We start from the raw sequence: 14734 nt of genomic DNA on the forward strand, positions 1-14734 counted from the left end.
ATATTAAATATTGATATATATTAAATATATGTGACTTGTCCCCCTCCCTCCTTATTCTTTCTCTCTCTGGCTTTCAATTTCCAAGCCATATGCTGCTATAATATTTGTATTTTCCAAAGAGCTTGTATTATTTTTGTAATTAGAAAGAACAAAGATTAAGAGGATGAAGAAAGAACTATGGTATACAAAGTCTATGAATTAGGTTCCTGGGACTGCCATAACAAAGTACCACAAGCTTGGTGGCTTAAAACATCAGAAATGTATCATCCCAGCGTTCTAGAGGCTGGAAGTCTGAAATCAAGGCCTCAGCAGGGCTGTGCTTCCTTGAGTCCCTGGGTGGCATCCTTCCCTGCCTTGTCTCAGCTTCTGGTGGTGGCTGCCACCTGTGGTGTTCCCTGGCCTGCAGCTGCATCACTCCATCTTCACTTGGCATTCTCCCTGTGCAAATCTGTCTGTGACCAAACTCTTCTAAGGACTCCAGTCATATTAAGGGCCCATCCTAATGACTTCATCTTGTTTACATCTGCAAAGACCCTATTTCCAAACAAGTTTATATTCCCAAGTACCAGGAGCTGGGATTTCAATAAATATTTTTGGGGGATGCAATTCAATCCATAACAGTCTCCAAGCTCAGCTGGGCCTCCAGCACTGGCCTGAATTGTTTACACATCTCCCCAACAGGGTTTACGATGGTGTTCTTTATAGGGGCTCTTGCAACCTCCTCCATCCTCCACAACATTACAGCCTGGCAGCCTTTCCCCTCACATTCAACAGGTGACTTTACTTCCTACTTCACAGAAGTCACAGAAAGGAATCTCTGAATTTCATGCAGCTTCTACCTCTCACTTCACTCATCCTCCTTTCCTGTTCTCCATCAGCATGTTCTTCCACAGGTCTAATCTATGTCTTATTTTTTTGGATCCCTTCTCACTGACGCAGGGAGCCTGCTCCTCTCCCTGTTCCCTCCATACCAGGAAGTGACACCACAATTTAGTCATTTTCTTAGAGTAAAACTATCTACAAGTAAGTATTATTTTCTTCTCTTGATTTTCCTCCCTCCTGCAGTATGTCTTTCTATCAGCAAGTCTGATTTGCTTCACTTTCAAAACAGCTTCTAAATCCAACCTCTCTTCACACCTCCACTATTCGTACCTTGACCCAGGCAAGCTAAAGGGCACCAACAATAACTCCCTTACTAGTATCCTGCCTCCATCCTCATCCCATTCCAGCCCAATCTCCACACACAGCCAAAATCATCCTTTTAAAGCAGACATCAGACCATTTACACCCCTGCTTAAAATGCTTCAGTGACTTCTCATTGCACTGAAAATACAATTTTCTTACCATGGCCCACAATATCTATATGATTTAGCTTCTGCTTACCTCTCTGCTCTTATTTTATACCAGTCTCCTCTTCACTCACAATATTCTAGACAGACGGGTTTTCTTACTGTTCTTTTCACTGGCCAAGCAGGTTTCTACCTCAAGACCTTGGCACATGCTCTTATTATGACTGATTCCTTGTCATGTTCATGTCCTAGAGCAGATGTTCCTTCCTCAGCGAGGCCTGACCACCTATCTAAAGACCACCTTCATCTCACATCATGCCCTGTCAATTTTCCCTACGTTATTATTTTTAGAGTATCAATATCTGAAATGATGTATTAATCAGCTTATTTTTATTTTGCCAATCTGGTCCCAAAGACTATGAGCTCCTTGCAAATAGGAACTTCATCATTTTTGTTCACTGCTGCCCCTCCAGTGCCTAGAATAATGCCTGGCACATAGTAGGTGCTTGGTAACCTTTATTGAATGACTATGTGACAGGTGTAGGACTCTCGTGCAGCATAGAAGATTCACAGAGGACACTACCTCACTCCCATGACATACACGTTTAAGTCCTAAGAGGTCTCTTGAAGGCCAAAAGTTTGGTCACTCAGTGTCAAGTTGAAACACAGGAGTCCTTTCAAAGGTTCAGAATCCCATCACTAGGACCTAGTTTCCACCAGAGCAACACATGACCATTTCTTCCTGAGACCCTGGCATTGTCACAGTCAGTGAACAGGTCTCCATTTCTTCTGGCACCCACAGGCCTTGATTCTGCAGGTTTTCATCTCAGAGAAAAGCTTGTCACTCTGGCCACTTCTGCTTCTCACTCTCCAAGCCCCTGAATGCCACCCCCCCAACCCTACTTTTACAGATTAGAAGATAAAGTTTTCCCTTACCTATGCCCTGGGAATCAAGGAGGGAGGGAAGGGAAACATACCTCTTCCCTTCTGAGGCTTCTGTACCAGTGAAATCAAAAGAGAATTAAATCTTACAACAAATGGCACTGCTTCAGCTATTGACACTATCCCACAGAATTCAAGGGACCTCACCTCCTCATTTTTGGAGGACAGAGGCTAAAACAAATTTTGCTAAGGGAGGCTAGAAGTTGGGGGCAAAACATTTTTAACGGGTCACGGGCCAGAAAGGAGAGTCAATGAGAGAGGATTAATGAGGCCAGATCATCTGGCCCACAAGCTGGGCTCACTCATCCTGCATTCTGAGGCTTCTTCAGTGCACCTATCTGCTTTGGCTCTTGCTAGGGCTGCGTGAGCCTAAGGAAATAAGACTGAAACAATCAAGCCTTGTGTATTAGTCTGTTTTCATGCTGCTGATAAAGACACACCGAAGAGTGGGCAATTTACAAAATAAAGAGGTTTAATTGGACTTACAGTTCCACGTGGCTGGGGAAGCCTCACAACCATGGCAGAAGGCAAGGAGGAGCAAGTCACATCTTACATGGATGGCAGCAGGCAAAGACAGTTTGTGCAGGAAAACTCCCCCTTATAATAACCATCATATCTCATGAGACTTATTCACTATCATGAGAACAACACAGGAAAGACCTACCCCTATGATTCAGTTACCTCCCACTGGGTCCCTCCCACAACATATGGGAATTCAAGATGAGATGTGGGTGAGGACACAGCCAAACCATATCACTTTGGAACTCTCAGCTTCTCAAGGGGTAAATGTTGATTAAATGACTATACAACAGGTGCCAGGGCTCTTACATGGCACAGAAGATTCAAGGAGGATACTACCTCACTGCTGTGACACTCATTGTCAAAGCCCCAGGAGGCACCTTGAAGGCACCTCCCTTCTCAAGAAAAGGAATCGTATACTCGGTTCAGGGAAGATCCCTGTATTAGTTATCTACTGTTATGTAACAAATTACTCCAAAACTAGCAGCTTAAAAAACAACAAATATTTATTGTCTCAATGTTTTTGAAAGTCAAAAATATGGGAGAAGCTTAGCTGGCAAGTTGTGGATCAAGGTCTTTCATAAGGTTAGATTCAAGATGTCATCTGGGGCTGTAGTCATTTGAAGGTTGGACTGGGGCTGGAAAATCTACCTCCTGATTGGCTCACCCCCATGGCTGTTGGCAGGAGGCCTCAGCTCCTCACTGACTGTTGGTACTAATCATAAAAAAGCTGGAGTGGCTATATTAATGTTAGGCTGAACAGATTATAAGATACAAAGTATATTTTGAGATGAAGAAGAATATTTCATAATAATAAAAATGTCATTTGCCAATAACATATAACAATTATAAATGTGTACATGCCTCATAACAAATTCAAAATACATAAAGCAAACATGAAAGAACTAAAGGGAAAAATAGACAAACCACAGTCGTGGTTAGATATTTTAACTTCCTCGCTTAGTTACTGATAGAACTAGATAAAAAATTAGTAATGATCATGAAAGTTGTCAGAGTCTAAGTGGAATTCCTTATGTCAAATTCTAACAAAAATAAATAAATAACGCTGGGAGGCTGAGAAGTGAGGCAGTGGCAGGGGGGCGGGGCTTGCACACGTATCTGTGATAAGAACTCAATTACAAAGACTCTCTGAAGAGCTCTTACCCCCCCCCCCATGCCTGCAACAAGAAGTTTTGTCAAAGACTTCCCAAACTGCTACATGAATCACAAGGATAGCTAGCCAGATGTACAAGAACACCCACCTGACACACTGTCTTCACTAATGAACTGGCTTCAACTCCTGTGATAAGCTGCTGTAACCAATATTCTCTTTGTTTCAAAGCAAATTATGTGTACTTTTCCCTGTTGCCTTTAAAAGCTTCCCTTTGCCTCAGCCTCTTCAGATATGCCTATTGTCCCAAGAGCCCCATGTCCTGGATTTGCAAGTCCCCTGCGCATCTCAAATAAACTCAGTATCTCTGGAGAATCTCCCTCTGTCTGTTATTTGGGTTGAAGTAATATAGAAGACCTGAACAACACTATCAACCACCTTGATCTAATTGACATGTATAAAACATTATATACAATAACTGGATAATACACACTTTTTAAGTACACATGGAGTGTTTGCCAAGATATACCATATGTTGAGTCATAAACAAGTCAGTAAATTTCAAAAGGCTTTCTCAGATCACACAGGAATTAAACTAGAAAGCAACAATTAAAATAATAGGATATGTTAAAAAGCCCTAAATATTTGGAAATTAAACAACACTCTTCTCGATAAGGAGTAAGTCAAGGAAGAAATCAAAAAGAAAATTAGAAAGTACTTTAAACTAAATGAAAATGAAAACAATGTATCAAAAATTTGTGGATTTAACTAAAGCAGTAAGTAGAAGGAAATCCATAATTTCAAATGTTTGTCTTAGAAGAAAGGCTTATACATTTTCATATTGAGAAGCTAAAAAAGAAGAACAAATTAAACCCAGGGTAAGTACAAAGGAAAACTTATAAAGATAAAAGTGGAAATCAATGGAATAGAAAATAGAAAAAATAATAGAGAACATTAACAAACCCAAAACTTTTATGTTTAACAAAATTGATAAATTTGTAAACTTTTAGCAAGACTAATCAAGAAAAGAGAGGGAGAGAAAAAAACTAATTACTGGTATCAGGAATGAAAGAGGAGATTTCATTCCAGATCTTATACATATATTCAAATAATAATACTGGAATATTATGAACAACTTTAAAACAATAAATCTGATAACTTACATGAAATAGCCAGATTCCTTGAAAAACAAAACTTACCAAAAGTGGCAAAAGATGAAATAGAAAGCATGGATGGCTCTGCATCTGCAAAAAAACTTTTCCACAAAGCAAACTCCAGAATTCACTGGTGAATTCTATCAAATGGTTATGGAAGAAATGATAACAATCTTACAAAGACTGAAATTTCAGAAAATAGAAGAGAAAGAAACTCTTATTTTATAAAGCCAGGCCAAGACCTGACAAAGATACAAGAAAAGAAAATGATAAGCTGATATTTTTCATGAACATACAGGCAAAAGTCTTTATCAAGATGTTAGTAAATAAAATCCAGCAGAATATAAGAAAGACAAAATCAAGTTGAATTTGTTAACATTACACTAAATAGAGAAACATTGAACACTTTTCCCTCTGAGATCAGGAACAAGGCAAGATGTTCATTCACTGCTTCTATTCAATATTGTGCAAGATGACCCAGGCTATGCAACCATGCAAGTAAAAGAAAAGGGCATAAATATTGGAAAGAAAGAAGTAAAACTGATTCTATTTACAAAAGATATGCATATTAATATAGAAAATCCTAAGGAATCTACAACCCCTGCCCCTACAAAACAAATAATAGCACTAATAAGTGAAAGTTTCAACATCACTATACAAAATCAATTTTATTTCTCTACATTAACAGCAAACCAATGGAAAATAAAATAACATTTACAAGACTCAAAGAATAAAATACTTAGGAATACATTTATTTGCCAAAACGCATTCAGTCCTTTAAACTATGAATTCTCCCCGAATTAACCTACAGGTTCACAATACCAGCAGGTATTTTTAAAAAGTTGGCAAGTCAATTCTAAAATTTGTATAGAAATAGAAAGAACCTGGAATAGAAAAACAATTTTGAAAAAGAAGAAAGGATACACAATATACATTATTTGACTTCAAGAATTATCCTCAAGCAACAGTCATCAAGGAAGTGTGATACTAGCATAAAAATTATTGATAGATAAATGGATCATTAGAACAGAATAGAGACCCCAGATATAGACCCACCTTATATGGTCAACTTATTTTTGACAAAGGCACTACAGCTGATCAATGGCAATAATTTTTTGTAAGCCCTTCTTTTTTCCAACAAATGGTGCTGTAGCAACTGGATATCTATATGAGAAGTGTCAGGCCTCTGAGCCCAAGCTAAGCCATCCTATCCCCAGTGACCTGCACGTATACATCCAGATGGCCTGAAGCAATTGAAGATCCACAAAAGTGAAAATAGCCTTAACTGATGACATTCCACCATTGTGATTTGTTTCTGCCCCACCCTAACTAATCAATGTACTTTGTAATCTCCCCCACCCTTAAGAAGATTCTTTATAATCTCCCCCACATTTAAGAAGGTTCTTTGTCATTCTCCCCACTCTTGAGAATGTACTTTGTGAGATCCGCCCCCAGCCCCAAAACATTGCTCTTAACTCCACCACCTATCCCAAAACCTATAAGAACTAATGATAATCCCATCACCCTTTGCTGACTCTCTTTTCGGACTCAGCCCGCCCACACCCAGGTGAAATAAACAGCCATGTTGCTCACACAAAGGCTGTTTGGTGGTCTCTTCACACGGACACGTGAAATGGGAAGAATGAACTTTGACCCTTACCTAAAACTATACACAAAAATTAATTCAAGATGCATCATAGACCTAAACACAAAACAATTAACATTTTGGACAAAAATATGGGTGAATATCTGAGTGTAGGCAAAGATTTTTTAGAACCCAGAAAAAAAAAAAGAAATTGATAAATTAGACTTTATCAAAATTAAAAATTTCTGCTTATCGAAATCATCATTAACAAATAGGCACGCCACAGACTGGAAGAAAATATTCATGAAACATGTACCTAGCAAAAGACTGTATCCAGCATATCTAAAATTCCTATAATTCAATATTAAAGAGCAAAGACAAAAAATGTGGATGTTTCACAAAAGAAGAGGTACAAATGACCACTAAGCCCATGAAAACACAATCAACTCTATTAATCACCAGGAAAATGCATAAAAGCCACAAAGAGATACAGCTGTTAGAATAGCTAAAATCTGGAAGGCCAGCAACATCAAATGTTAACAAGGATGTGGAGCAACTAGAACTCTTACATATTGCTCATAAGAACATAACATAATACAACCACATTGGAAAAACTTGTGACAATCTAATAAAATTAAATATGCATCTATCGTTTGACTCAGCAATTCTGCACCTAGATATTTACCCAAGATAAATTAAAACATATATCTACAAAAAAAGATGTATGAGAATGTTCACAGTAGCATTATTCATAATGGTCTAGAATATGAAACAACCCAAATGTCTATCAACTAGTGAATAAATTAATAAATTATAGTATACTCACACAATGGGATACTACAGAGCAAAAAAGGGCAAATTTCTGATATGTGAAACAATATGGATTAATCTCTCACACATTATGGCCAATTAAAGACATCAGACACAGAGTACATATTACATGATTTCTGTTTGGGTGAGGGAGAAAGGACAAGATGGAGGAAGGTGAACAAGAAGGCATAATCCATGTTGCTTCCGGGTTCTTCCTCACCAACTTTCCCGTGCGCAGGAAAATGCAGCCCGCCCCGGGAAGATGCAGATCAACCGAGCATGCGCCAGGCGATGTCAATCGAAACTTACCCAGCCACGCCTACGGAGACGCCCCTATCACACCCTTATCCCACCCACTGCCCTCCCCCTTCCAGTACCAATGCATAAAAGTCTGCCACTGGCAGGAGCCAGCGTGACTTCTTCGGCCCCTGTAGTCGTGGACCAGGGAACCTCACCCGAGAGCGCCAGCGCCTTCCCTGGCCCCCCCAAACCTGAGGACCAGAGAACCTCGCCCGAGAGTGTGCGCATATTTGCAATAAAAGACTGCCGCTTTCTTATGTACTTTGGCCTCATGTTTAATTATTTAGTTCTCCTAAATTAAATTAAATTTAACAAAACAATTTCATTTATACAACAGTCTAGATCTAAGAGGAAAATAAATCAAAATAGTGATTGCCTGGTTGTGGAGGGTGGGACGACCAGGATGACATGCAAGGGAATTTGTGGGGTCAGGGAAAAATGTTCTTTATCTTGCTTGGTGTTGGGGTTACAAGAGGGTATTGCTTTGTGGAAACCCATTGAACTATACATTTTTGTTCATTTTAATGTATGCAAAATGTATTTCCCTCAAAGAAATGAACTTTAATAAAGAAAGAAATATATATGATCATACATACACAATACTAGGGCCTCTTGCAGGGCACTTAAAAAGCCCAACCAAGAAAGGGGCTAAACTCACTTGAAGCTTCATTAGCTATGTAGAAAATCTGCCTCTGCCCCCAGCTCACATTCTGGCCCAACATTCACTCAGTTGTGTGACCATGGACAAGTTGTTTGATACCTCAGTCCCTTGAATCCCACATGTGAAAACTGGGAATAATTATAGAACCTATCTCACTAAATTGGTGAATAAATTCCATGAGATAAATTAGAACGAAATGGTACATAGTGAGTCCTCAACAAATGTAAACTATTATCATTATTGTGCAGACACAGTTTTCAAAGGAAAACTGTTTGGGAAATTCTGCCAAGGGCGATGAAGGACCTACTGAAGTGTCTTGAGAAGAGAAGGGACACAGTCAGATTTGCCTTTCACAAATAATGACTGGGCCGAGCGCAGTGGCTCACACCTATAATCGCAGCACTTTGGGAGGCCGAGGCGGGTGGATTACGAGGTCAGGAGTTCGAGACCAGCCTGACCAAAATGGTGAAACCCTGTCTCTACTAGAAATTAAAAAATTAGCTTGGCGTGGTGGCACGCGCCTGTAATCCCAGCTGCTCAGGAGGCTGAGGCAGGAGAATCGCTTGAACCCGGGAGGCAGAGGTTGAAATGAGCCAAGATCATGCCACTGCACTCCACCCTGGGTGAAAGAGTGATAGTCTGTCTGAAAAGAAGAAAGAAAGAAAGAGAGAGAGAGAGAGAGAGAAAGAAAAGAAAGAAGGAAAGAAAGAAAGAAAGACGGAAGGAGGGAGGGAGGGAGGGAGGGAAGGAAGGAAGGAAAGAAAGAAAGACTGAAGCAGCAGTGGGGAGGATGAATTGGTGGGGGAGGAGGGAAGAACAGATTTGGAGTCCTTTCAGGACTGTTCTAACATGAAAATGGATGAGACATTATTGATCTAAGGAATTCTTTAGAAATAAAATACAGTTTTATTCAAAGGATATAGAATTTCAACATTTTAATAAAAATCTAAATAAAAATAAAAGTAATACTTAAAATGATTTTCACATTTAAAAATATTAAAATAAATTCAAAATTACCTAGTAAAATAAAAGCCAAATGAATTATAATTGATATCAAATCTTGAAATAAAAGTGTTTAAAAATATAACTGTTCAATATTGCAGAAGGTTCTTAAGCAACCCACCCTGCTCATGTTGAATTGGAAGAACTTCTCCAGAACTGCACACTGGAATGGGAAGAGAACTAACATGAACTTTCGTACTATTAGGAAAGGAGACTTCATTATAGTGAGCCCGTCTACTCCTGCACACTCCTGGGTGGGATTGTGGGTGACAGGAGATGTGTGTGCTCCGCTTCAGTGGATACTGCCGAAGAGCTCCCAAGTGGCTGGCTGCACCAGTTGACACTCCCCTGAGCAGTGTAGGAGAGTCTCAGAGGGTCACTTGGCATTTTCCATCATTTTCATTTTAGCCATTTTTGCAGGTGTGCGCAATGCTCTTTTTATAACCAACACATTATTTTTCTCTTCTTTTTCTGGAGAGGGAACCCAGCTTTTCTAGACCCTCCACCCTTTGGGCTGGAGGAACCAGGTGTGGGGCAGGCGGAAGCCATCTCTGGGTGGTTGGTCTGCTGGGGCCTAACCACAGGAGGCAGATAGATTGACGCTATGCCAAGCAAAAGGACTTATCAGGCACCTTTTGCCTTTCCTCATCTCTGCTGGTTCAAATCCTGCTCGCCCCGCAAGGGCAGATTGGAATTTACCTTCTCCAGAAAGCCTGGGGTGACCCTTTCCCCTCACTCCTCCGCCTTTCGCCAGCGTTTGTCTTGACATCGGCGGACCAGGATGTATGACACTGGGAAAATCATTAACCTCTCTGAGCCTATTTCCTCATCTGGGGAACATCTGCACTTGAGCAACATAAGCCTAAGGTCCCTATCTGATTTGATGTTTTGCGACCCTTCTAAGGCGCAGAGCGCGAAAGAACAGAAACAGAAGTGTGCGTTCAAGTAGGTCCGCCGGGGTGTCACTCGTGTAAAAACCTATGCTTTGAAGGTTCTCGTGTGCCTCGGCCTGCAGGTCTCGCTCAGAGCTGTGTCTTTGAACATCCACCCCACGATGCTGTGGTGGCTTGACTCACCTCTGTGCAAATCTGTTCACTCGCAGCCCTACCCCTCGCCCGAGCCGGAGAAAACCCTAGGATGTGTCCTTCCGGGTTTTGTGTCGAATCTGCGGCGGCGACCCGGCGCCGCGTCGTGGGGTAGGGAATGTGCGGCAGCACGCGCGCCGCGGCGTTTACGCGGCGATTTCATCATGCTCCGGGCCTGGCCGCGCGCGCCGCTTCCGTCGCCACCCTCTCTAGACCGCTCAGGGCCGCCGGCTCATGCCCTCTCCGCGTCCAGCGCTGCTTAGAGGTGCTCGCGCCGCCCTACTGCTGCTGCTGCCGCCCCGGCTCTTAGCCCGGCCCTCGCTCCCGCCCCGCCGACCCCTCAGCGCGCCCTCCTGCGCCCCGATCTCCTTCCCCGCCGCCTCCCGGAGCAGCATGGACGGCGCGGGGGCTGAGGAGGTGCTGGCACCTCTCAGGCTAGCAGTGCGCCAGCAGGTACCGGTGTTTTGCGCCCTCTGCTAAGCCTTCGGCTCTTCTTCCAGGGCCCTCTTCTGGCTATCCTTCCCTCCTCCCCGAGGAACTGTCCTCCTCTTCGGTTACCCCTTTCTTTCCATTCATCCTCTGGCGTCTTCTTCGCCTCCCCCACTTTGGTCCCAAGTCCCCCGTGCGTCAGCCACCTCATCTCCTGCGGACCTCCGTCCTCCTCTCTGTTTGGATGACTCCCTGGAACCCCTCCGACTTCCTGCGTCCCTCTCCTCAGGCTCTGTTCTCCCTTCCCCATTCTGTCACAGCCCACGTCTCCTCTGTTTCCAGTGGGGCTGGGATCTGTGACCCTTTGGTTCTCCTCGCCTCCTAACTGAATAACCTTCAGTTTTCCAGGCTCTGCTGTACTCTTTGTGCACCTTGGGTGGAAAGCTTCCTAATACTTTCCGTGGTCAATGATGAGCCGAAAAACTGCCGGTTCTTTCGTCTTATGGCCAGGCCCTTTAATCTTCAGGACGCTTTGAATAGTGTTTCCTCCTTAACATCTTCCTTCATTCAGTGCTTAGTTTAGCCAAATGATTGGCTGAGAAAACAGAGTTGAAACGTGGATGTGGGGAGGTGTCGAACTTTTTCTCTTAACGCTGTGAACTCATCATCCTTTGCTCGTGTCATCTTTTCTGGCTGCTGAACAGGCCATTTGGAACCAGTGAGCTCTCAGATCGTAAACCTGGGAAACTAAATGTTGCGGAGTTACTTGGTGAAGTCAGCCATCCTTAGTATGGAATATTTTGAAATTTGATTTTCCCGAAGGTGAGGGAAGGTTTCATGGGCTGGAGGGCTTGGTGATTTAATGTAGACCTCCTTTACCTAGGGCACTGCCATAGAGGTTAGAATTTAGAGATGGCGAGGAAAAGATTATTTCAGATGATTCCCATATCCAATTAGGGAGAGCCAGAAGCTTGCAGTAGGACCCCGGAGATCGATGACCTAGTAGTAAACACCAAACGGGTTTCTCCTGCATGGGCGCCTGATGCAATAATTTGCCTTAGCTACAGAGGGTGGAACCCTCTCTCGGAAATAATTCATTGGGGCATAGCTGCCGCAAATTCAGCCACTTTGCCATCTGTCCTCTTCACTGGTTTGAGCCTGACTGATTTTAATAAATAGCCTTTCATTTTGAAATATCACCACGGGCTTAACTTTTTTCTTCATGATTGGTGTCAGAACACAGATTGTATATTCTCTGTCTCCCTCCACCCACCTTCCACTCCACAAATAAAATTAGGTGTGGTTCCTTTGTCTTTTCTTAACTTGCCTTTTTTTTTTTTTAATATCCTTCCCTTTAGAAGGGAGCATACAACTAATTTGGGGGAAAAAAAACCACACCCAAACCCCTCCCTCTGCCACGTTAGCCTGAACTGCAGTGAAAATCATCCATTGGTAGTTGAGACTGGATCAAGTTAACTAAAGTAAACTTTGATCGCGGCAGCTTTCCGATGCTGTTACTGCCTTGTGTACTGTTTATATTGTCTTGATTATTAATTGTTTTGTACTTTAAGATATTTTCCGAATATGTGAGTTAGTTGATTTAAGTTAGTTTGGATATTTTTTCTAATTTTCCAGGAACACACATATATCAGTTAGTTAATTGTGTGAATTATTGAGTCCGATGTCAGCTGAAAGATAATTTAAAGAGGATCTAATTTTACCCATTTTTGTTTATGGGGAAGTGAGACACACTGTCACCCCTATCCATTTTGGATAATTCCATTGTGTAGTGCAATTGAAAACCTTTCCGGAGTGGGATTTTTACTTAACGACTGGTCTTGTTAGTAGCACGTTTCATAGAAATTTGTTAATCTGGAAAATGAATGAGTGAGTTTGTCACTTTAAGAAAACAGTGGTTACTATTTGTGGCCAATAATAACCTTTGGGAAAATTTTAGAATTTGAGAAAACGCGTATCTTTTGCTGTGAGCTTGGCAGCTTCACAGTCCTTAAAGATATTTGTGATGAGATGAGTGGTGATATTAACAAACGTGGATTTTTTTTTTTTTGATAGTAGTTGGATAATCTGCATAATTCAGTGAACCAATATTTTTCCAGGTGACCAGTGCATGATATGAAATCAGATATTGGTGAAAGAGCCATTCAAAGCTTAAGATACATTAATAGATTTATTCTAACAGTACAAAAAATTCATTGCTATAGTTTCTGAGTTAGAAATAACCTTGAAGAAAGTAACACTTGTCAGAGTTTTGAGGTAGTATCAAAGAATATCCACAATTATGCGAAACGGCTTTTAAAATTATTTTTCCTTTTCCACCTATGTATGTCTTTCTTCATATACTTTACCCAGAACGTCATATTGCAAAAGAAGCAGACTTTCCACATTGGTCTTCTAGGATATTTCACAGATTACGGTTACCAAAATAATAAGTGCTAAACTCAAAATTTAAAAACCCACAAGGAAACGAGCCACCTTGAGTGAGACTCAGGGGAAATGATAATAGAATTAGATTCTCCAAAAGTATTAGAATAATCACATACTTTTAAAATAGAAGGAGGACTCAAAAACATGAGCAAAGAACAAGAGACTACCAAAAACAATCATGCAGTGTGAAAATGAACCACATATTGTATGGAAATGGATCACTGAAATTAAAAACTCTGTTGGGTGCCCAAGGGCTCTATCAATTTAACAACTTTAATTACTCAGCTGAAAGTTTTTCATCCTGTATAGGTAATATTTTGTTTGTTTTCTCAGATGATCTAGTTCACCATATTACTATAAATATGGAATTAGTATAGGTTGTTGGAAGTTAATAAAATAATTCAGAAATATTAGCAAGGAAAAAATTCCAACTATAAAGGGAAAGGCAAAGGAAGATGAGCCAGCAGTGACTGAGAAGAATGATCAGAGAAGTGGGAGGAAAACTGAATAATATTTTTTTGTTTTTTGTAAGCGAAAGGAGAGAGATTTAAGAGGGTGGTCGATTTATTGGTTCTTCTGTGTTCTCAGTACAGATCTTGCTCTTTCTTACTTTTTAATCAATGCTTTTCTCGCCTCCTTTTTCTCCCCTCTATACCCAAAGGAAAAAATTCACCCTGTGAGCAGTTATTTGTTAATTTGCCTGTATGTTCTTCTAGATTATAAATGAAGAGGGCAGAGACCTTCATTCATAATGACCAATCGCATAATAAACATTTGAATTGCATAATTCTTTTTTTTTTTTTTTTTCATTTTGAGACGGAGTCTCACTTTGTCGCCCAGGCTGGAGTGCAGTGACGTATGTGATCTTAGCTCACTGCAACCTCTGCCTTCCGGGTTCAAGTGATTCTCCTGCCTCAGCCTCCCGAGTGGCTGGGATTACAGGTGCCCACCACCACGGCTGGCTGATTTGTGTATGTTTAGTAGTGGTGGGGTATCACCATGTTGGCCAGAATGATCTGAAACTCCTGACCTCAGGTGGTGAAGAGGGCCTTCCAAAGTGCTAGCATTACAGGCGTGAGCCACCACACTTGACCTGAATTGTATCATTCTTACATAGACTTTTTAAAAGGCATGCTTAAAAACACATTTCTAACATTTCTTGACTTCTGAAACCAATCCTGAATATAAATTCTTTTTGTTGGCTAGGGAGATCTCGTGCGAAAACTCAAAGAAGATAAAGCACCCCAAGTAGATGTAGACAAAGCAGTGGCTGAGCTCAAAGCCCGCAAGAGGGTTCTGGAAGCAAAGGTGAGTCCTGGGATGCTAAAATAGGAACGTAAGTAGGTATAGGATTGTTCATCTTTAATTTCTTTGGATGGGAGAGACCTAGAAAAGTTTCTGA

General features: G+C 41.3%; 1 protein-coding gene and 1 long non-coding RNA gene across 3 annotated transcripts in view; one reads left to right on the forward strand and one right to left on the reverse strand.

Annotated features, from left to right (window-relative positions):
* The window catches only part of LOC108585028, a 34996-nt gene extending 24365 nt beyond the window's left edge, over nucleotides 1–10631 (reverse strand). Inside the window, exon 1 of the long non-coding RNA XR_004183241.1 lies at nucleotides 10450–10631. This is a non-coding gene — a long non-coding RNA (uncharacterized LOC108585028). The remainder of the gene's footprint in view (nucleotides 1–10449) is intronic.
* GARS1 (glycyl-tRNA synthetase 1) overlaps nucleotides 10456–14734 on the forward strand; it is a 40101-nt gene continuing 35822 nt past the window's right edge. The window contains exons 1-3 of one of the 2 annotated variants that reach the window (XM_021935927.2): nucleotides 10667–10911; nucleotides 11592–11709; nucleotides 14539–14640. Coding sequence is in view for 1 of the 2 variants with exons in the window: in XM_003896144.5 (XP_003896193.2) it covers nucleotides 10693–10911; nucleotides 14539–14640 (321 nt within the window). In the remaining variant the exon portion in view is untranslated. Of the gene's footprint in view, nucleotides 10912–11591; nucleotides 11710–14538; nucleotides 14641–14734 lie in introns of both variants that reach the window. The other variant, XM_003896144.5, reaches the window with a different exon arrangement.

Source organism: Papio anubis, chromosome 4 (assembly GCF_008728515.1).
Source record: "Papio anubis isolate 15944 chromosome 4, Panubis1.0, whole genome shotgun sequence".
In the NCBI taxonomy this organism is placed as follows: domain Eukaryota; kingdom Metazoa; phylum Chordata; class Mammalia; order Primates; family Cercopithecidae; genus Papio; species Papio anubis.